The sequence below is a fragment of the Abramis brama genome (genome assembly GCF_963993115.1).
Source record: "Abramis brama genome assembly, chromosome: 10".
NCBI classification, from domain to species: domain Eukaryota; kingdom Metazoa; phylum Chordata; class Actinopteri; order Cypriniformes; family Leuciscidae; genus Abramis; species Abramis brama.
This window is the reverse complement of record NC_139972.1, coordinates 12893260-12917205: the sequence shown is the minus strand read 5'-3', so window position 1 is coordinate 12917205 and position 23946 is coordinate 12893260. Positions and strand designations below refer to the sequence as shown.

Below are 23946 nucleotides of genomic sequence, written 5' to 3'. Positions count from 1 at the left end.
TAGTCACTTTTTATCAATTTAATGCATCCTTGATAAATAAATGTATGAATTGCTTTACACAGAAAAACAAACTAAAATCTTACTGAGCCCAAACTTTTGAACAGTAGTGTATAATGTTACAAAAGCTTTCTATTTTAGATAAATGCTGTTCTTTTGAACTTTCTATTCATCATAGAATCCTGAAATATTGATTGATAATTCATCATAATTGACAACATTGATAATGATAATAAATGTTTCTTGAGCAGCAAATCAGCATATTAGAATGATTTCTGAAGGAAGCAATGATGTAATGATGCTAAAAATTCAGCTTTGCATCACAGGAATAAATACCTATTAAATACCTGACTCTCTGACTATTCTAGACCAGGTGACCTACTGTACATCAGACCCCAAATATGCTGATCATCAATCCAAAACCTTTTTTATCAGTATAACTTTGCATACCCAAAGACACTTTCTCAGACAGTAGAGTTCAGACCAGACAAGAATGAAATCTCTGTACAAAACCATGTTTTTATTTAGTTGTTTTTGGATTTTTTTTTTATGACATACAACACAAGACCTGCAGAGTAAACAAAACAAAAAAAGAAAAAAGAAAGAAAAGTCAACAGGAAAAATGAAAAAGATGTAATTTCATACGAGCTAGAAAGCAGTTCAAAAATATGCATAATAAAACAAAATAAATAAAAGGCTGGTCTTTTTTTTATCCCTTGTAGTTATAGGATATAGTTTGAATACAGCTTAATATGATGTACAAAATATCACACAGTGATAAATTGCTATTAAAAAATAAAAACACATAACAAAAAGTCCTTTTTACCTTGGCTGTGGACTGAAACATTTTTCTTTTCTTTTTTTCTCTTAAATTTCCATACAATTTTCAGTTTTTAGGCTTTTACACAATCACAAGCAATTCTTAAGCCTAGCAAAAAAGGTACTACTGTCGTCTTACACCTTATTACTAGTAATCATAATGATAATATGTCTAGTAAAGAAAAGCATATACGTGAGAAAATGGGAAACTTACATTATATATCGGCAGCTTGGCGAACATATAAACATTTTCGGTTTCTTTCCATTTTTTTTTCTTTTTTACACAGATTCGTCCTCTCTCGGTAAGGAATGTGTTTTGTCATCATAATTTCAAGACTCGTATTGCAATGAAGGGTGCGGAAAAAGGTGTACAAAAGAGACAGCAGGACTCGTCTAAACACCCATGCAACCGGCAGTCTTTGGAAGAGAACTTAACGATGCAGCAATACGCAGATGAACCGAACTGTTTGTGTTATTCTACACATGTAGTGTAGCATAAAGCTAACCGTTAGTGTGCGGTGCGAAGTTTCTAGGAAAAGAGGTAAGCAGCAAAGGATTGTGAGATTCCACTGAACCAAAGTCTGTGGTCATGTGACATTCATTGACTGGGCGAACATCCCAAAATGAAACAGTGGTCTCGTCATTATACAAAGGACACAAGACATAATCTTGTCCATTAATAAAATCACTCCAAGAGGTTTCTACACTTGCTAACTCGCAAACTCAGACCGCTTTCCTTGCCAAAGATCCCCCCATTTTCTGGGTTGAATAGAATAATTTTAGATGGACGCGGTCTGGTTAAGGACTGACATGGCTCCATTATGCTAAAGCGCTCTTTATGGCCCATCAGTCTTTCTGTCGCTTCTGACTTGCCTTCTGGCCACTCGTCTACGACCACGGAAAACCAGTAAAGGATAAAAATAAACCCTGCAAAATGGAAACTGGCTAATACATGATGTGACCTTTGATCTCCAGAGCTCAAGACCAGGCTCCCTCCAACTAAGGAACCTAAAGATCAGATTCAGATGATTCTTCACCTCACCTTGCATTTTGATTCCTTGCTTAGCCAACAAAAAGCAAGCAGCCCCACTTTTATTTCCATTAAAAGAGCCACGAGAGCTATTTACCCTGAAACGCCTCCTTATCTTGCCTTGACTAAGGGTACAAGACCCGTCAAGTTGACTTTTTTAATGCGTCTACCTTTAAGTTTCACCACTGGACTTCAACCTCTTGGTAAATCAAGCGTATACTGGGGGCACTCGTTTTCACGTTGTCGCTTAAAACGCCCGTTCGAGCTTCACTTTGTTCTCCACTTTTTAGGAAAAAAAGAACTTAGGTCGAGATCACAGATGTCGAGAAACTCAAGAATCGACAATACAGCTGCACTTAAACAGTGGAACTTGTAGTTTGTTACAATTATGTTTTTTTTTATTGGAGACAATCATCAACCGAAGATCTTCAAGCGTGGATATAGAGTTTATCGTCTTAAAAATACCCTGACAAAACCTTAAAAGCCACTTCGGAAAACCAGATGTATTCTGAAATTCCAGACACACTGGCTGCATTTCTGAAATGCCAAAGAACTGTACATGATGACACCGAGGAATGGCAGGGGTCAACCGAGATTTGATACTTTACGACCCTCGTCGTGAACAGGTCCCTGATTCAGAGATCTTAGCACCAAGGTTGTGAAACAAGAGTGCTATGTACAGCGCATCCTGCTTATGTACAGAAATGAGTTACTCATCCAACTGCAGATCTTCCCAAAAAAGTCTTCCGACCGATATCGAACACTACAATAAATACACTACTCAACAGTCACCTGACTATTACGGATAATGCGACCTGATTGGATATGAATGAAGACGGTGACTGCGAAAGGCTTGTGCTGGCACCGTCACACACGCAGATACACACGTGTTTGGTTTTACTTCAAGGTGTACTCGTCATACGAATGAAATGTGTGGAGGAAGTGATTATGAAAGGCTGAAATACTAAGGCTCTTAGCTGTGAGGCTAAAGGTAAAGCTGTGTTGTACTTCGCAGCTGAACCGAACCAAAAAAAAAAACTCATCTAAAGCAGTCTTTGGAATGAAATGCATCGATCACCTCACGTTACTAGGCGACAGTTACGCGAGGACATTAATTCACAGATTAGCACTAATGCAATTTACATTGAGAAAATGCGCAGGCTTGGGTAATATGTCTTGTTTACCGAGAGCCTTCAAATCCTCAATCTAAACCGAACATGATATTAAAATCCAGGGTGTGTGTGTGTGTTGTGTTAAAGTGTGTGTTTGCGTGGTCCATCCGTCAACAGATTGGACATTCTTCGCAACACACAGTGCAGATTGTTAGTAGTGTCATCTAAAACTGAAATCAGGACCAGAGCAGCAAACTCATTAGTATTGAAAGCGGTAGAGTTTGTATCACAACATGTGAGGCATAAAAGAATGATGGGTCGTGTGCCTTTTACACAGGCAGTGATGTGTAGAACATTGTTCCCCTCGTTTGAGTGAGTGTGTGAAGTGTGTGTGTGTGTGTGTGTGGATATTCGGCGTTTCACTCTTTTGGCCCAGTAGTGAGGGTGGCTCCCCTGAAAAGAGATAAAGCAAAAATTAGCTCATGGCAGCAGGTTTCAAATGAACACGTTCCCATGCACACATGACAAGTAACAAGGTGCTGCAAAGGATTTTGGCCATTTTGATAACTTGCGACAAACATAAAAAAACGGAATTAGAACCAGGGCTTGAAATTTACTTTTTTTGCTCATCGGACACTGTGGCTAATGGTTTTTCGAAGTTACTAGCCACTCATTTTCACTGGCCACAATTTTAACATTGATACCATGGGGAATATATAATATATACATCTTTCAATTGTAGTCTTTTAAAAAGGCATCTGAACTAATAAATTAGTATTAGTCAAATATAGATTTTTCAATACATAGATACTGAAATATCTGAAATGCTTCCAATACTCATTTCCAGCAGAATAGACACAAGACACCAGCTGCGCTTTCTCATCTCTCCGACAGCGAGTTGACACACAAACCCGGCTCACTCACTCACTCGTTTCATTTGCTCCGGATTAATATTGTTGATGTTACAGGGCTTGAATTTCGGCGTGGGATTGCGTGTATTACGCATAATTTTACTCATTCCTGCAGTGCGTGCCCAAAAGTGCGTGCACACAAAGCCACCTCTCAGTACTAAATTGAGTACTTTTTCGCTGCTTATTGCACTTAAACAGTCAAATACAAACAAAATAATGACAAAATGCCGGTCTTGGTGAGTATTCACGTAAACACACTAAGTTATGTTTTAGGTAAATGTAAACAGTTGAGAAAGAAAACGCAAAATCACTCCGCAGAAGTAGCAGTGCTTCGCCTTCTGAGAATATAGTTCCCAGTATGTATACGGTTAGAAGATGGCTGTGTCTCATGTGACCTTGTTATTTGTACACGTTGTGACTATACAAATCACAACATGTAAATAGGAAAATGTTGGCGTTATTTTGTCACTTATTGGGAGCAGTATGCTAGCTGTAGCCATTTACCTCCAGTCTTTGTGCTAAGCTAGGCTATCGGTGGGTGCATCACACAGAGTTACGGCACGCACAGAGATGAGAAGGGTATGTATGGACTTATCTAACTCTGGGGGATACGGTGAATAAGCTAAAGTCCCAAAAAGTCGGCGTGTTCCTTTAAAGTGACAGCAGCCTAATGTACCTGCTGCCAAATTATGCGATAATATTAAAAATATCTATATGACAGTTTTTCCCCATGGTGTTGATGTCAGAATATGTATCATGATATAGATTTTTGCGTACACTGGCCAAATTGCATACAGAACTTATAACTCATAATGCTTATAATGTGCATTTACCAGTGAGAAAACTCAAACGAAGATCTTGGCGAGCGCGTCGGCCCCAGCGCTGGCGATGAAGGGCTGCGACGGGTGGAAGGCCACGTCATGAATGGCCTCATCGTGTTTTTTCCTGTGCGCTGTGATCTCCTGCACACACGTGCGATTGTCCAGCATCCACAAGCGCACCGAGCAGTCATGACCTGAGAGAAACATAAAACACAAGATAAAGATTGCAGAGATGACACTTTGTTGGCAACTTTCACATTTCCGTGAGAATGGTCTGTTGACGTGGATATGTTCGGAAGGCTTGTTGTTTTGTTCTCTGACGTCACACACTGCATGTCCGTGTACTTTTACTTACTGCCGGAGATGAGGTAAGTGCCTTTAGGGTCTGTGGTAAGACAGGTTACAGCATCCAGGTGAGCCACCATGGAATGAATCACTTTCCCTGAAGCCACAACGAGAGGAAAGAGGAAAAAGATTAGGTCATGCGGGACATTTTTGATACTCTGATATTCCAAATTCTCAACCAGTGGGATAAGATTATGTTTCTAATTCATCCTTTTTAAAGGGATAGTTCACCCATAAATGAACATTCTGTCGTCATTTACATCAAACAGTTGATGGACCCCATTGACTTCCATAGTAATTTTTGGTTACACTTTATTTTAAAGTGTCTTAGTTACACTGTAATTATACATTTAAGTAATATTAAGTAATTACATGTACTTACTATAGGGTTAGGATTAGGGTTTGGTTTAGTTGCATGTAATTATGCATAATTTATAGTTATTACTATAGTAACTATATGTAACAATTACACTGTAAAATAAAGTGTTACCTCATTTTTTTTTTCATACTATGGAAGTCAATGGGGTCCTTCAACTGTTTGGTTACCCATATTCCTCAAAATATCTTCTTTTGTGTTCAGAAGAAGAAAAATTCATACAGGTTTGGCACAACTCGAGGGTGAGTAAATGATGACGGAATTTTCACTATCCCTTTAAGCAAGGTTTCCCAGAATGGGATTCATGAGGGAACTGCAAGGAGTTGATAAAAAAGCTAAAAATTAATTAACACTTTTAACACTTACTTGCATTAAACAACATCAGAGGACCGTGAACATGGAAATGGCTTGTTAAATGATTACAATCTTAACTTATTTAATAATATTTCAAAAGGGGTTGGCTAGCAAACAGAAAAAAGTTTAGGAATCCCTTCTTTAAAGTATTCCTGCAAAAAGAGGCAGCTAAAAAACAAGAAATCTATATAAACCTTACTTGACTTGATTAACCATCCTGACTTCTCCACAAATTTCACATTTTACCTTTAAGACCATTTCCATTGTTGACACATATCCACAAAAATCAATAAAAATGTCCTAATGTGGCAGAAAATAAAGCCACAGGTAGCGCACCGCTGGGTTCACTTTCCAGCTGTCGTTTCTTCACGGGGTGATCTTTCACACCAAGAATGTTATTCGCTTTTCTTCAACTGCTCTTGCTATATAAACTGGTGATTAAAGGTTGGTGTCTGGCTTCGATTCGATAGAGGTTTTTTATACCGGAGGTTATTTTTTAACTGCTTTGAGAGGTCTATTATGACTGAACCATAGGCGAGTCAAATGGCTTTGCTGATGTATTTACAGTTCCCACAGTGCACAGCTGGAAAATAGGCAGTGAGTGTTATTATGGGCCTCAACATTGCCACAAGCTCACGACACACACACCTGTCTTGTTGTCCAGGTAGCGGATGGTACGATTCTCGTGGGCTGTAATGGAAACCGGTTGGGACGGATGGCTGACCACGCGGTTAATTAGCTCGCTGCCTGCAGGGGGCGGTAAAGAAAAACACAACATTTTATTACTGTACAACAGGCTTCGAGTCAACATGAAATTGCATTCATAACCCATTTTACTTCTGTAACGTGATGCATGCAACTATGATTTTCAATGTAGTTCAAGAATTTTATCATCAATTACTTAGAAATAACACCTGTTCACATACATACATACATACATACATACATACATGTACACACACAATCTATTTTAACGAAAAATAAATAATGAATAAATTGCAAACATTTTAAGTATTACAATAATAATTATACAAGGATTGTATTCATTTACATGACAGTCTAGTAAATTATAATATTATATATTAAAATGTAATACAAAAATGTTATATAATAATATTAATATAACAATATACGGTAACACTGACATTAATAAATTCTTTAGAAGCTGCGTTAGTTCATTTTTATGTAATCTTAGTTAATATTAATTTCAAGATTTACAAATATATTTTTAAAATCAAAATCTATTAATATTATTTGATAGACCTGAGCTTACATGAACTAACAATGAATATTTTAAATTTTATTAACTGAAATTGACAAAAAAAAGATTTATTTTTAAAAACAAGTGTATTGTTCACTGTTAGTTAATGCATTAACTAACGTAAAATAATGGGACGTTTTCGTTCAGTGTTACACAATACATAATAAATAAATGCATTATAATTTATAATATTTAATAATCATTTACGATAAACATTCTATATATAATTAATACAATTTTAAAAGGTTGTAAAAATTGCTATTAAATAAATAAATAAGAACATCAGGGAATTCTATTAATTTGCATGACCTTTTCCAAAACCTGTCCAAAATGGCAGTCTAGTAAAGTATTTCAGTAACCATTTCATTTTAGATAAAAATAAAAAGTTTGTACGCTGGTAAGCATAGATTGTAAAAGTAGTGACATTTTGCTATATGTCAATTCCTGTATGTCACGGAGCTTACCATCCTTAGTCTGGGTCTCCAGGACCATGATGCTTTGCTCTGTGTTGAGGTCATAAAGCAGAGTCTCGCCCCCATCGAAAGACACAACAACCTGGGACGGGTCGGTGTTTACAAAGGCAACCGAGGTGGGAGTGCCGTGTTCTGAAAGACGGAGAGGGAAAGAGTGAGAGGGACATACAGAGAGGAAAAACAATCCAAACACACAAGGTCTCCTCCTCACCTTTCTCCTTGTTGAAAACAGACACACACGGTGAGGAATTATGGGGGTCCCAAATCCGCACAGTCCCATCCGCTGAGCAGGAGGCCAAACGCTTCAGGCTGGAGGAGTAAGCCAAACCCCACACCGCGTCCTCATGCCCCGACAACACACTGCTCTCCACGCCTGGATCTGAACGCATTTACACCACAATGTGTCGGCAAATTAATATATAGTCAGTGCCCTCTAGTGGACTCTTATATAAACGCAACCGTTTTTGAGTGACGCTGTGGAACACTGTGGCAAGTGCAGTATTAGGTAGACTTGCCATAGTTATCGTAAGGATCCACATTAAGGTCTGGAATCTTCCAGCCTCGCACGGTGCCGTCCAGACCGCCGCTGTAGCATGATTCTCCCTCCTCACCCATAGCCAGAGAAAGAACAGCACCACTGAAATCACACACACAAAACATTAAAAAGCTAGAACAAAAAAAGTTCTGTGGCTGTACCACAATAAAGTGCTCAGATTGTTAAACCATGGTACTCTGATATATAGAGCGGTGCTGACTGATTTCCATATTCATTTACATTGTTATCTAAGGTACTTCAAAGACCACTAGGTTTTATAACAGAGCTTTATAATCATAATTTAGCCTTCAAAGGTTAGTTATATATAGTTCACCCAAAAATGAAAATTTTGTCATTTACTCACCCTTAAGTTGTTCCAAAGTAAGACTTTCGTTCATCTTCGAAACACAAATTAAGGTATTTTAATGAAATCTTTCTCTCCCTCCATTGACAGCTACGCAACTACCACTTTCACGCTTCAAAAAGTTCATAAAGAGATTGTAAAACTAATCTATATAAAATTTAGCAGTTTAGTCTAAATATTCTGAATAGACAAAATCACTTTATATGATGAAAAGACTGAATGTTTTTATTCACATAAACATTCATCAACTCACACATCAGTTGTGGTAAAAGGAAGCTCAAGCATGTTCACTTGACGTGCGAGAACCAATGAGGTTCATTCTCTTGTTACGCAGCACGTTTGAGCTTCAGCAAGAACCAATGAGGTTCATTCTCTTGTTACGCAGCACGTTTGAGCTTCAGCAAGAACCAATGAGGTTCATTCTCGTGTTACGCAGCACGTTTGAGCTTCAGCAAGAACCAATGAGGTTCATTCTCTTGTTACGCAGCACGTTTGAGCTTCAGCAAGAACCAATGAGGTTCATTCTCTTGTTATGCAGCACGTTTGAGCTTCAGCAAGAACCAATGAGGTTCATTCTCTTGTTACGCAGCACGTTTGAGCTTCAGCAAGAACCAGTGAGGTTCATTCTCTTGTTATGCAGCACGTTTGAGCAAGTACGGTTGAACTTGTTTAAGTCCGCTGATCAATGTTTAAATGTGAATAAAAGCCTAAATTCAATCATCTGTTTACCATATAAAGCGATTGAGACTCTTCAGAAAATGATTAGTTTTACGTATATATGGATTATTTTTACAATCTCTTTATAACTTTTTGAAGCATCAAAGTGGTAGTTGCGTAGCTGTCAATGGAGGGACAGAAATCTCTCAAATTTAATTTAAAAGATCTTCATTTGTGTTCCGAAGATGAACTAAAGTCTTATGAGTTTGGAAAGACGTGAGGGTGAGTAATTAATGACAGAATTTTCATTTTTGGGTGACCTAACCCTTTAAGCACTTGGCAGAGTATGTTAGTCAGAGGTCAAGCTATTTAATTTTTAGGCTCCAGATTACAGTCTAATTATAAACCTGTCTCACTCACCTGTGTGCTCTGAATGTATAAATGGGCTCAACGTCCAGCGCTGCATTTCTGTGAAAGCAAAAATGAAAGGCTTCCAAATTAGCACATAGCGACAGCGCTAAAAGAAGCATTTATGAATCAACATTTCTAAATATACTTCTAGAGACACCTACACTAACACAATTATAGCGACGTATTTAACATAAGAGGGCAGTGAAATAAGGATCTTTTGTGTGGTGCGTCTTATTTTGATGCAGGGTTAGGACGTGGTTCTTACTTTTTGGAGTGCATTGCCTTGTTGAGGTTCCACAGCTTGAGTGTCCCATCCTCAGAGGCGGACAGCAGCACAGCCTGGCTGGGGTGAAAGGTCAACGCTCGGATGGCGTCGAAGTGGCTTCGTAGTGTGAAGCGAGGGTTCCATGTTTTTTTGAACTCTTCTCGACTTTCCTGCAACTAAAATGAGACATGAAAATAAATGAAGAGTAATTCATACACACAACAGAAAACTAACATACTGCCAATTTTACAGTAAATAGCTTATTTAGGTATTCATTTCAAAGGGCACTACTACTACACCAAAAGTAGTAGTACTTAAGGAAATAATACTTTAAAAGAATATACTTAAGTGAGAACTGAATCTGAGGTTTTCTGACACTTAATTGTAATCAAAAGAAAATGTATTGTAGTTTAAATTTATATTAAATGCAATAAGCTGAAGTTTAGAGAGCGTTTTTAACCCACTTAAGTACATCTTTAACATGCAGCACACACTTTAATGCTTAAAAACAGTTGTGTGGGGAGGAGACATGACTTATAACACTAACATCAATGGTGAGGTCATTGTCGTTGGCAACAGTAAGGTCAGCCAGCTCTCCGAGGTTCATATCTCCTCCTCCAACCGCATCCAGAATGAAGACATCAGATGAGAAGCCAAGAGCGCCCCCTTGAGCACAGGCACACACACAACAATTAACATGCTGAAATTGGAATATAAAAAATATAGTTGTTTATAGCAGCAGTTAAAAATTAAGCAACACTGAATATGGCTGTGATTAAAATGCATTTTTAATTTGCCAATTACAATTATGCCAGTATTATAATGCTGTCTCTAGACACTAAAACACATTTTTATTTGAAAAAATGGTGATAGAGTTACAAACTCCAAATCATTAAAACAAGCATTTCTGTTGAACCGTCCATTTCAATGACTAGATTGAAATAATAGGATTGTGCGATATGCATAATCATTTAAAGTCTAACTGTGCATTCTACATTTTTATTTTTTAAAGAAAATACAAATAAATAATGACTAATTACTGTTATACATATACAATTAAAATGAGTAAATTAAATAATATAATGTAACAATATAATACAACACAACTTAATATAATATGCATAATAATATATAATATAATGCAATACAATCTGGAAAAATGCCTCAGTTTTTAACCATAACATTTTAGTTGTAAAAAAAAAAAAAAAATTGCCAACAATGATAAAATAAATACAAATTTTCTATTTATTTTTTAAAATCAAAATCCAAGATGCATTTGACATTTTAAAGAAAGAATATTTACTTATAAGAACTGCTATACTATATAAAGAAAACATGATTGAATAATATCACTGAGATTGTATATAATAATATAAAATAATATAATCTTTACTTAAATTAATGCATTTAATATTTTCAATATTGGCAACCATGAATGTTTGGTTGAGTAATGAAAATTTTAAATAATTCAAATGAATGAATAAATAAATTGACGGATTGATTGAGTAATTCATTAATTACTCTTTTAATCAGAGCAAATAGTTGAAAAAAAATGTAGCTTTTTTGTATTTCCAAAGGTGATCGGTTTGGGATTGAGAGAGCCGGATGGCTTTTCTTACCCTCACTGGAGCGTGCCTGTCCCGGGATAGAAGGAGGTGGAGTGGGTTTGGGAGGAAAATCAGACATAATGCCTTGCAATTTGTTCCGGCGGTTCTCTGAACCTGGGCAAAGGAAGTGAGAGGAGTAAACAAACCAGACGACAGCAGAAAAACAAAATCAGCCATTCATCCTGTGGTATGATGACATGTTTGGAAGAAGTGAAGGGAACAAACAAGCGTGCAGTGAAGTGAAACGTGAAAACAAAATGGTGGCGCCGTCAACAGATTTTATCAACAGGAAGTTAAAAACAAAAGCAAATTAAAAGAAAACAATGAGCGGTCACAGCATGACGATAAAGGGAAACCCTGACATCCACTATCAAAAATACAATGCAGGAATGAGGAGTTGTCTAGTAGTACATGTCCCAATTTCCCCCAAAAATGAACATATGAGCCTCTATACCTAATTCACGACCGTCTCCAGATATGCGAGATTCTCCCGCACCTTCCCCTTCCTCTCCTGAGGCCAAGAAATCAAACTCGCCCAGGGCGTCCTCAGAATCATCTTCATCATCCTCGTCCTCAGGGTCAAGATCTGTGGTCATGGGCTCTCCGCCCATCTACATGCGTACAGACCAAACGCTATTAGCAACAAAACAGGATCTGTGTGTGTGGGCCTTATCTTCATGTAAACACTCTGACCTTGCTCCTGGACTTCTTGTTTTTGCGTCCATCAATGCAGTCTGTAGTCATGCCCTGGAAGTCTTCTTCTTCATCACTGTCATCCTCATCGTCGTCCTCACAGCCACGAAGGAAAGGAATTTTATCCAGGACAGAGCTGTCCATCCGTTCTTTAGAACTCTCTTTCCCAGCACGCCTGTAAGAGAGAAATTTGATTGCAGAACATGATTGCAGAAACTAGTTTCAAAACTGGCTTCCCAAACACCGTACCATATTAGAAACATCCCTCTCAAGTGTCTTGTGGCTTATCACTTGTATAAATAGCCAGCAACGGCAATATACAATGCTCAGTTAGGAGTTATATTTATTATGTAACATATATATATATATATATATATATATATATATATACAGGTAACAAGACACGTACAGCATTATCCTAACAATATCCTGCCAAGCAACACAAGACAAAGTGCAGTTAAAAGTCTGAAATCAATCAAAAGTCTGAAAAATCTGGAATCTGATCAAATAAAACAAATAAACATCGCAAAAAATATGTTAAAATAAATAAAGCAACATAAAAAAATAGAACAACAAAAAATAACAAAACAGAAAACAAAATCTCACTTATTGCATAAATAAATCGATTTTTTTCTACTTCTCAAATGTATTTGAGTTTAAAGGGGTCATGACATAAGAAATCAAATTTGCATTGATCTTTAGACATAAGAGGTTCTGCATGTTTCAAAACGTCCTCCTGAATATAAACATAAGCATTTATTTAATGAAGCGCCAAAAATGGCTTGTTTGGATATTGCGGGATCTGTAACTTCACACGGGCAAATACATTTGCATATGCCTGCCTCCAGAGCAAGACATCGACGAATAGTTATACATCGTCGCACATAGGCTCCGCCCACTGGCTTTCAGTCGCTTAACGTCTGACACTTGCTTACACTGGATGTGAGCGTTGCTTCAAAAGCAAATTGCCGCTGTCTACACTGATACAGTACACAGACACGCATTCAGTTTCTGACATGCTTCACGCACTTGAGTCTGTCGACAACAAGACAAATGGAAGAGTTAAAGAGCGATCGCTTGTCCAGTTTAAACAGCTCGTTTATGTCTCTGTCCACCTTCAGAATACTAGCGTTGGAAACAAGTGAATGGGATTTTAATGGCATCTTAATGGCATCCCGGGTCGTGTTGAAGGATTAAAAGTTTGTTCAGAGCATTTGGTTTTGAAAACGAGGAACAGTGTAATGGACAGTTCGCAAAGAAACTTTTGTTGAAAGATGAAGCAGCCAACTGATCTTACAGCAGCTGCATCACAAACTGTAAGTAAATGATTTCATAATGCTTTTTAAATTATGTTTTTAAATGACTAATGTTTTCAAAACACTTGTAATAGCTAGTGGGCGTTAATACTGTTTCCTATGCAATGACGTTAGATCGCAGAATGTGTGATTTCAGAGAGCACTATGTTACAAGACAAAGCATTTTAAGAGTCTCCTAAAAGTTTTCCAAGAGATTCCTCAAATCTTAAGGACTACTTCATCTGTACACAAACACTTACTGGACCTTATTTTTACACTGACTTAAATTTGAGATGTGAAAATGCATTTTGTTCTAACCGTTTGATCTGCTCTTCTATCTGGCGCACTAGTAGTGATTCTCCTCCTCCGTGAGGTTCTGGTTCTGCAGGCGGTTCATTGGGAGGAGGCCCGTTCGCCTCTGGACTATTGCGACCCAACAGGGAACGAACCCGTTTGGAGCGCATGTCCAAGATGGTGTCGGAGTATCCCACCTCCTCCAGGTACCTGCTCATTAACACACAAAAACACCACATGCACAGCGTCAGCACAACATTTTGACAAATACATTTGAGAATTAATGCAAACAAAACACACTGACTTGCGCAATAACTGCCGGCCCTCCTTCCAAGGCATCTGATTGGTTGGCTCAGAGTCTGAATCTGCAGGCCCATTGGGTACTGTGAGAAACAGAATGATGTCACTAAACACAAAGAAAACATATAACCAACAGCATACAGTATTTATTCTAATGAATCTGGGTATTATTAATATGTTTTGGAAAATATGAATTAGACCATGTTTCATAGCATGTGTATGTGTTTGATAGGTTTGTTTCTAGGTTGTTACTTGGTTCAGCTTCGGTCTCTGGCTTCTTCTCTCCAGGGCTCTGATCAGTGCCACTTTTCAGCTTCTGATGTTTGGACCTGGGATCAAAATAATGAGAATATAAATGATCAACATCATACAAACTCATGGAAACATCTTCAGATCTCGCAATGAGATCGGTGTAGCGTCTTCTCTCAAACAATTAAACATAACAAAAAAAATTAAACAATACAACAAAAACACAGTAGAACGTAAAACAAAATAAAACCAAAAAAAACAGAAAACATAACAAAAAGAATGAAACAAAACATAAAAAGAATTAAACAAAAATGAGAGAAGAAAAAATTAACAAAACAAAAACAGATTGAAAATACAAAACATAAACAAATAAACATAAAACAAAAAAACTAAACAAAAAAGAATAAAACAAAAAAATTTGAACAAAAACAGAACCAAAAACATAACTAAACAAAAACACAATAAAACATAACAAAAACTGAACAAAACAAAAACAGAATGAAAAAAAAATACAAAACAAAAACAGAAAACAAAACAATAAAACATAAAAAGACTAAAAAAAAAAAAAAAACTGAACAGAACAAAAAAGAATACATGAACAAAAAACAGAACAGAACAAAAACACAACAAAACATAACAAGAACAAAATACATTTAAACGGACAAACAAACAAAAAACTGAACAAAACAAAATCCAAAACAAGAACACAACAGAGCATAACATTAAAAAAAAAAAAAAAACACAATAGAACATCACACAAAAGAAGAGTGGTTTCACATTATACCGGGAGATGAAGAAGCTTGTCTGTCTGTGTGTGTGTGTGTGTGTGTGTGTGTGTGTGTGTGTGTGTGTGTGTGTGTGTGTGTGTGTGTGTGTGTGTGTGTGTGTGTGTGTGTATGTGTGTGTGTATGTGTGTGTGTGTGTGTGTGTGTGGGCTCACCTCTCCTGTTTCAGAGCGTATTCCAGCATCTTGATTCGCCTCACCAGATCCTGCTTCATGTTCTCCTGACCTTTCCTCTCGCCCTGCAGAAACGCCACCTGAGCCTGAGACAGCACAGGAAGACAGACAGACAGAGAGAGAAAGACAAAGATATAAATATGGTACATATTCAAACCAGATACATCTGAGAGAAAATGAAAGGTTATATGCTGGAGCACCGTGATTGCACCACCACCAATGACATTCTGAGGGCAACGGTTAACTAAAGGCCTGCAATTCCACAAGCTTTATTTTAGATGGCTGCTGACCGAGCACCGACCAGAGTCATGAAAGACAAATATGTTGACGGAAAAGAGACTATAAACCCAAAAACCATTCATTTCCCAGTCAGCTGTGGTTTAGAAGAGAGAGAACGAGGCCTTAATCACCCCCTAGAGTCCACCGTAAAACCCACATCAATTAGAGATGCCAAGTTACCAACAAAGTCAGCTGTGTTCAGGCCAGAGAATTTCGTTTTTTTTTTTGTTGTAAATGGAGCATCCTTTAAACAGTTTTGCATGTGTCTCTATTACAAATGACAAGACGTGCTGGTTACTGCCCAGTGAATCTACGCTTTCAGGTAAATAAATGTCTAATAGTGATTTGTGTTGGTCAGCAGCACAGAGTCATATTCTTGTGTTCACAGAAATCAGTCACACACCCCCACACCATCAGTGGACCTCACACAACAGAACTGTATAGGCGTTGGACTCTACCACATACTAAATTATTTAATAATAATACCTTTAAAAGGTTATTTCACCCAAAAATGAAAAGTCTGTCGTTAATTACTCACTCTCAAGTTCTTCCAAACCTATAAGTCTTTCGTTTAACTTCAGGACACAAATGAAGATCTTTTTTGATGAAATCTGAGAGCTTCATTGACAGGCTACGCAACTACCACTTTCAAGCCCCAGAAAGGTAGTAAAGACATCATTAAACTAATCCATGTGTCTCCACTGGTTTAACCTCAATTGTATGAAGCGGGTGCTTTGTTTGAAAAAAATTAAATAAATAAATGTGCGCAGTGTTTTTGCGCAGCGCGTCTGTGTTACACGTCACCACGTAGGCTCACTATTGGCCAACGCTGGTCATGTGTGTGATGCGTGATGACGTGTAACACAGACGCGCTGCGCAAAAACACTACGAGGCCCAGAGAGAAGGAAATTAATTAATTAAAGAGATCTTAATTTGTGTTCTGAAGATGAACAGAAGTCTTATGGGTTTGGAACAACATGAGGGTGAGTAATTAATGACACAATTTTCATGTTTATTTATGAATTAATAATTATAAATATAAATAACTATATTTATCATTGTTAAAATCATACTGTCTGATAATGTACAACATTTTATAAATTTGAGTATCTGATTATTAAAAATATTACATATTATAATATACAGTATATTATTATATATTATAATATAAATATTTATTATATTTTAATACCACTACTAAAATTATTAAAATAATAATAATACTTTATATTATTTATAGATTAATAACTAATATATATTTAGTAATTATATATATATATATAGCTGTTACTATTGTTGTTGCTAATGTAAAAAATTTAAAATAAATCTGTTGATTTAAATAAAAATATTATTAATAACTATTTAATGAATACCACCATTACCCATAATAAAACAACAACATATTAAACTACTACAACATTAATGCTTACTAGTATTTATAGATCTAAGATTAATAAATATAGAACCAATATAAATAGCTAGGCTATTATTATTATTGTTGTTAAAATTATATTTTTGTAGTAAAGAATTATAAATAAATCTGAATATGCTGATTTAAATAAAAATATTTATTTTATTATATAATGAACACCACCACTATATTTATAATTATTATTATTATTTATTTATAACAAAATTTTAATTTATAAAAGTATCGTTTTATATTGTGAGAAATCTGTTTAGCAAGTTGTGTTTAAGCTCAATGTGAGAAACTACAAAATGCTTTACTCCTAAAATCATGATTTTTTTTTTTTTTTGCCCAAAACAGGGACACTTCCAGCCTGATCTCCATTAAGATCTTCTTTTAATATCTTTATGTAGGCCGTGTCAAGCCATATATAACATTTGTTCAAAATCACTCCCTGTCTCCAAGGCTGACTTGCAGGAAAAGTAAAGCATGACAAGTTGGCACAGGTCTTCATGGAGACCGACTCACTGCGGTTGCCATGGCGTGGGCAGGAAACCTGTTATGGCAGGTCTTTGGAGCACTTTGACATTTTCTCAAAGGCAAGTAATTGCCCATGTTTTCGGCCTTTGAAACTGGGATACTCGTCACACAATGGCTGTGCATCTGACATAATTGACAATCAAGGAAATAGACTGCTTTGGGAATTACACATCGCAATCTATACCTATCATCACAACACAGTCTCATCACTAGCAGAAAGGGAAATATCATACATATGATCGCTTGGAAAAGTCAGAGACACGTCCAGCTACCAAGCTCAGTTCTGTGGTGTTGCGCTGCAACAAAAAAACAATGTTTTTGGTCACTGAAGGTTTAGGAAGGGGCCGGTACTACCACACAGACACATTTATTAGTCCTCTTGTGACTTCCTGTGGGTGGGAACAGGTCAAGGGCACATACACACTCTCTCTCTCCACATTAGTATCCCTTTGAGACTCACTCCAACAAATAGAGCAGCAGACTTTTTCTGGGACGAGTCTTTTTAAGAGTATATGAACCCATTTGAACTCTTTTATTACGTGTTTTTATACCACTTTTGTGGGCGAACCTTCGGCATTCAGTTAAATGCAAAAAAGGTTCTATTGACAATGTAATATTATATTGACATTAAGGGAGTTGACAGAGGTGAAGATGCAATTGTTTTGTTTGATTTCCTGCTACATGGACAAAATGTGAACTGCCATTATTATAGGGGTTAATATCATTTTGTGTTGGCTACAGTGAAAAACAAAAACAAAGAAGAAGAATAGAGGACAAAATCCAAAAGTGAATCATAGAGACGGTTAGGGTTGGGCAATAAACAATATCATATTGAGTGAGATAACATTTACATCGATGATCGTCGAACCCTAAGTTGTCCAAACAACACAGAATAAGTGACAGCAAACCTCAGCATTCATCCTGAAGACCACGTTTCCACAAAACGGACCACAGAAGCCAACAAATGTGAGGCAGTGAGAAAGATGGTGTTATGATCATAAAAGCTGGACAGTTGGAGCACCAAGATGAACTTCATCATCTTCCCTGGTCAGCTTAATTTCTGCAGTGTATTAATCTTCTGTAGTTTCTCTACTGTAGGCAGTTTTGGAGAGAAGAGTGTGAAGCAGATTCCCTGCTTCAACATCTCTGGAGCAACTAGATGTCCTAATCGATGACATTCAAATGGAGACTATTCAAATGTTGTATCAATCTGTTCTATTTTAATAAGGTTGGGAAGCTGTATTAAAGGCAATTTTTGGCAAAACACCTTAATAAAGAAATATGGCCTTTTCCCCCAGGTGTTCACATTATTTTGTATGTACATTTGACGTTGTTGCAGCACCTCTCTTCCCAGTCTGTCAGTAATGCTGCTTAATTCCGCCCCTACTACCTTCCAATGTGCTCTGATTGGTTGACTAGACCAGTGTGTTGTGATTGGCCAACTACTTCGAAGATGTTTCAGAAATGTCATACCCCTTCCCATAACTATGAGTTTAAAACACTATAACTCAACTAAACCAGGCCTCGTCCCCTTTATTTTGTGTATATGCCTTGGGTGGGAACTGTTTAAATGAGGAACATTGTGACGTGTACGTTCCTGGAAGAAAACTCAAGACTACAATGGAGGCGTTTCGGGGAGTTCAGAAACAGTCCTTTTGGAGTGACTTTGCGCTTTGTGACTCTGCAGACCTTTTTCATGCCCAAACAGCAACATTACATTAAAGAAATGTAAAAAAAAAAAAACATATTATAAAACGGATAGTTCCAGTCCTTGATTCTGATTGGTTGAGCCGCGTTCAAAGCCGTTGTAAATTACTCAACAAACACACACCTGTGACCGCATTACATTAGTATTACTGAGCAACTGCCGTTTGTGATTCTTTGTTGATGCATGTGTTGCTTAGCAACCTCTTTGGACTACATTGCTTGGCAGAGGAATAAATGTGTTATAACCACTGATCTATATAATGTCATTCTATATATAGATCAGTGGTTATAACCATAGACTGTAAAAAAAATATGGACGTAGTGTCCGTGACGTCACCCGTAGGTTTCTGAAGACCGTTTTTGAAGTCTAAAGTGGGCGTGGCCGACCGTCGCCATCTTGGTAGCACGTCACTCCCAAATTTATTTATTTTTACAGTCAGACAATTAGCTGAGGTAACGTGACGGCTAACAAACAGCAGACAAACGGCTAATGATGACTAAGGACCACAGCAGCGGGAATCCACCTGCCACTCAAAAGTGGACACCCTTAATTATGCAGAACTTTAAAGCTTAATATAATGTAAACGGATGAGTTATAAAAAAATTCACCCCCCTCACAGTTGTCATGAAGGGAAAAATAAGCTATATAGACCAAAGCCACTTTTTGCACCAGGCTGTAAACGTGTTTTTTTTCTGCTGTAAAGTTGGGTATTTTAACATGGGGGAGATACAGATTTGACTCACTTCTGCACCCAGCCTCAAGTGGCCAGTCGATGAATTGCCATTGAATTCACTTCCGTGTTGGTTTCAAGAGAGAGAGACAGGGAGGTTGCCGCTTGGTTATAACGTTATATTTTTTGATAATGGTGTTTATTTTATGAATAAAATAAATATTAAAATGAATATTCTAATGGAGTAACCGTTTTATAAAAGCAATAAGCCCAGTAAAGCCGTGTTTTACAGTGGATTTAGAACAGCTAAGGCGCGTTGTTAGGCGCGACGCAGAACTCCTCTTTAATATTACTCCTTAGGTTTAATTAATTTATTTTGTATTAGTTTTTATTTAATTTCAGTAAGTAACTTCTCATTTTTCTAGCATTTCTAATTTTCGTTTTGTTTAAAACTTCTATCTAATATTTATATTTTACAGTTTTAGTTAACAATGATAACCCTGGCTGCTATAGAGGACGCCATTCCTGAACTATCCTGTCCTGCCTGTCACAAAATAAACAAAATAGCACAGGTGTCCCACATAAAAACATCAGGGAACATGATGTCCCACGGCAGGGCAAACTGTCACACTACAACTGTCCCGTACCACACTTTTTATAGGCCAAGTCAAAAACAACGTGTGTGGGACATGGAAAACCTAGCAGTTGGTCCCTGAAGCCTGTGCACATTTCCATGGGCATGTCCAGAAGAGGCCTGGCAGAAGAACACACACAAGTCGTCCATGAGAGCCACAGGGCCTGTCCTATTATAGCACACACTGGCAACTCCTTATGTAATCTACTACAGGCACTGTTTGAATGGGGTCACTTAATCGCTAAGCTTTTTCTCAGGCCAAGATCTGCTGCAAACTAGGCCAGGGGAGTCCGACTCAAAAAAAAGACAGTTTAAGCACATTTTATTGGAAGCAAATCCCTAATCCTAGGTTGAAATGGGTTTTTTCCCCTCCTCTCTATGTTCTTGATGTGAGTACAAGCTTTTCTAATAGATTTTATGTTTCCAGGTTCCATATAAAATAACTAGAGCTATACATCTTTCACATATTGTAATGTAATACATGTAAGTAACAGCATCAAATTACAAAATTGCATTAAATTACAAAATTGCTTTGACATCTCCTGTGCTAGACACACAGAACGGCTCTCTTGGGACTGAAAAAAGCACTTGCTTTAATTCTCCAGCCGGACTGCATTACGTCATGTCTTGGACAGAAGCTACACAATTTACAAAAGAAGTAGCAGTCAATAGGTCATGTGACACAAATGTCAATTAATAGAACATTTATTTGGAATTTAAATTTCAAATAAATGTCAGCCAGGAGCTCCTGAACTGCCTTTATTCTATTACCTTGCACTTAATGCCACGGATGAGAAAGATATAAGACGATAAAAGAAAACCATGTTAATAGTGTATTGATATTAAGTGTATTGTATTGTACAGCATATATTTTATCGAGAATAAAACATGTGCATCAGTCTGCTATTTTATTCCAAACGTTACTTCTGCTCGGAGGCTTCCATAAATATTTAGTTAATACGTAGAGTTACGCTTTAACTCATTTTAATGGTGCAATGCAAAAATATTTAGTAGTGCATAAGTTGAAACTTAGCACCAATATAAGTCAAAACTATGGTAAGTTGTAGCTGGTGCAACTGGCCCCAGTTATTTTAGTGAATCGAACTAGGCTACTATTGCGATCAGTATTCCAATTTCTATAAAGCTTTTTCCACCATGGAATAGAAAAATAAAAAAGGTAATTGGGACTTTTTATCTTACAATATTGTATTGGGGAATTTATATGGGGAAATTTATATGGGAAGTCAGAATTGTGAGATATAGGCTAAACTAGGAATGAGATATATTTAATAATGAGATATAAACTCGCAGTTTATATAAAAAAATAATAATAATAATAATAATCTGAATTGCTAGTTACAAACTTGAGATTGTGAGAAAGTCACAATTATGAGATATAAACTCACAATTACGAGGAATAAAAGTCAGAATTGTGAGATAAAAAGTAAAAATTACTTATTATTTTTAATAAAAATTATACATTTAAAAACACTTAGGTCTCCAGTAAGTCGAAGAGTTCAGTGAATTGACCAAACTTACTCACTGAACCGCAATGTATTCCTTTAGTCATGTTCGACTATAAAATGGACCAAGTAGCCAACTAATTATGTTTCTGCTTTTTTTTAGTAAATCCAACCAATTGCACGACCAGTCTAGTCCTTTTTAACCGAATCAAAAGCATACAACAACACCAGATAATTCGTCCGAGTATCGGATGACTCTTTTGTGCCAGTTCTTTTTAAAGAATCAAAACACATACCAACGGGTTGGTTTCAGTTATTGAAATCTTTTAACTCACTTTCTAAACCACAAGTTGGTCAAAACTGTTACTGTGTTCGGCTATATCATCATTTAAATCAGCATAGTAACTGAATTGGTTGTTCATATGAAAAAGTGTAAGTTACTAGATATGCACAAAACATTTTTTTGTGTGTGTGCTATTTTTTTTAATGATATTACATTACATAGTTTTATATTGAATAAATACGACCAATCTCATAATTGGACAACAGACTGTACCAGCAATAAATACAATAAGAATACTTTTTTCCTCATTTCTCAAAAAGTACTACAACAGCACTAACGTTACGGAACTAGAATCGTTTAGATGAATCGGAACCAGAATCGACTCCTTTCCTTAGGTGGGTATGGCTATTCAACAAAAGGACAACATTTGGATAAGATTTCACAGTTAAATCTGCTACTGTTTCAATGAATAACATCAGAGGAATACTTAAATCCCAAAACTACGCCTGATCAACAATAAGTAGGCGATCGTGACTTCTCCTGCGTCTTATCTGTAACGTGAAATGTGCTCTTCCTCAAGGAATATCCGTCTGCAAGACACCAAAACAAGCGATTAAAGAAACGCTGTTTTACCCTCAGCTCGTCTCGTTCGGCCTCCCAGCGATATTTCTCGGCTTGAAAGCGGCCCCATTCGAACTGGATGAAATGTAAGATCCCGGGCAACGAGAGGCCCGCTTCCCCGTCCTGCGGATCTCGCGGCTGGGAAGATCCAGCCATCGGCCCGGACACGGCGGCGGCTGCTGCGATGGGAGCCGGACCGAGCACAGCCTTCGGCCCGTTCGGATTGCGCCCCGCTCCGCTTCCTGCGGGGCTCTGGTTCGTTCCTCCAGCCACCCCGCCGGATCTTTCCGCCTCCATCAGAGCGTTCGAGCTGTCGCCGGAGCCAGGAGGTGGAAATACAGAAGAATATGCCACCCCGTTGTTTGAAGTCTCCACCGAAGCCCTCTCCCGTTTTCCTGCCCGATACAGATAGACGAGCGAGTACTCATACACACGGGAAAGTGCCAAATAGTGATCCACTCCAACCACTGAATGGCTGTAAACGCTCCTCCCCATGGGTCATTAAACAGGCTTCCGCAAGGGGGCGTTTTGCGGCTCCAAAAGAAAATGAAAATATACAAAACTGCAGGATTTACGATGCTGATGGTGATGATTTGTAGGAGTTTTGTAGGAGACGAGAAATAGAGCCGCTACAACTTATAATCGTTTTGAGTAGAAAGATTTGTGGCTGACCAACAAGTAAAAATCACCTCAGCAATCCATACATTTTTTGGAAGTCAAAAGTGCAGTCATCACAAAGACTGTGATTGGCTCATCCTGACAAGCGGTGAGAAAAGTAAAAGCAATCACGTGGTAATGTCGCGGTAATTCTCATGTTACCTGTTCTAAAGATATTTCGTTTTTCTTTAAGATATTATATGTTCTATATTTTCAATTACGAAACTGCATATTATAATTTGTCATTTTAATTTCTAAATTCGAATTTATTTATTCTGTTTTTTGGTTTGTTTTATAAAATCGTATGACAAACTTGCAGAGAAAAAAATACAATTTTAATTAAAAAAAATAAAAAATATCTTGCTTACAGATAATACAAGTCAAATATACACTGTGAAAAGTTAAATATATTTTTTAAACCTATCACCGCTAAGCCCCGCCCATTTGAGAACTGAAATTCCACGTTATTGGTCATTCTACCCGCTCGTTCTATTTCTACGGGATTGGTCGGGGCGACCCAGTAGTGTGAGCTTCCTGCTACATTGTGATCTTCTCT

General features: G+C 37.3%; 1 protein-coding gene across 1 annotated transcript; it reads right to left on the bottom strand.

Moving 5' to 3' along the window:
• Positions 1–496: 496 nt before the first annotated feature.
• strn4 (striatin, calmodulin binding protein 4) lies at positions 497–23204 on the bottom strand. Its single transcript, XM_084127527.1, has 18 exons — positions 22746–23204; positions 15110–15213; positions 14173–14249; positions 13925–14003; positions 13645–13830; positions 12032–12206; positions 11793–11949; positions 11351–11452; positions 10279–10397; positions 9732–9907; positions 9476–9523; positions 8015–8136; positions 7711–7878; positions 7491–7631; positions 6414–6512; positions 5046–5132; positions 4703–4884; positions 497–3411 (listed from the first exon to the last, which is right to left on the bottom strand). The coding sequence occupies exons 1-17, from the start codon at positions 23028–23030 to the stop codon at positions 4715–4717; spliced, it is 2295 nt and encodes a 764-aa protein (XP_083983653.1). The 5' UTR covers positions 23031–23204; the 3' UTR covers positions 497–3411; positions 4703–4714.
• Between the last annotated feature and the right edge of the window lie 742 nt (positions 23205–23946).

Bases quoted from the DNA above. Each gene is read 5' to 3' on its own strand.
- strn4 (XM_084127527.1), bottom strand. From the start codon at position 23,030: ATGGAGGCGGAAAGATCCGGCGGGGTGGCTGGAGGAACGAACCAGAGC. The intron at 10,398-11,350 runs GTAAGAAAAGCC...CCTGTGCTCAAG, and splicing joins ACAGGCACGCTCCAGTGAGG to GGGGCGCTCTTGGCTTCTCA. The intron at 9,908-10,278 runs GTTAGTGTTATA...GTCTCATTTTAG, and splicing joins ACAATGACCTCACCATTGAT to TTGCAGGAAAGTCGAGAAGA.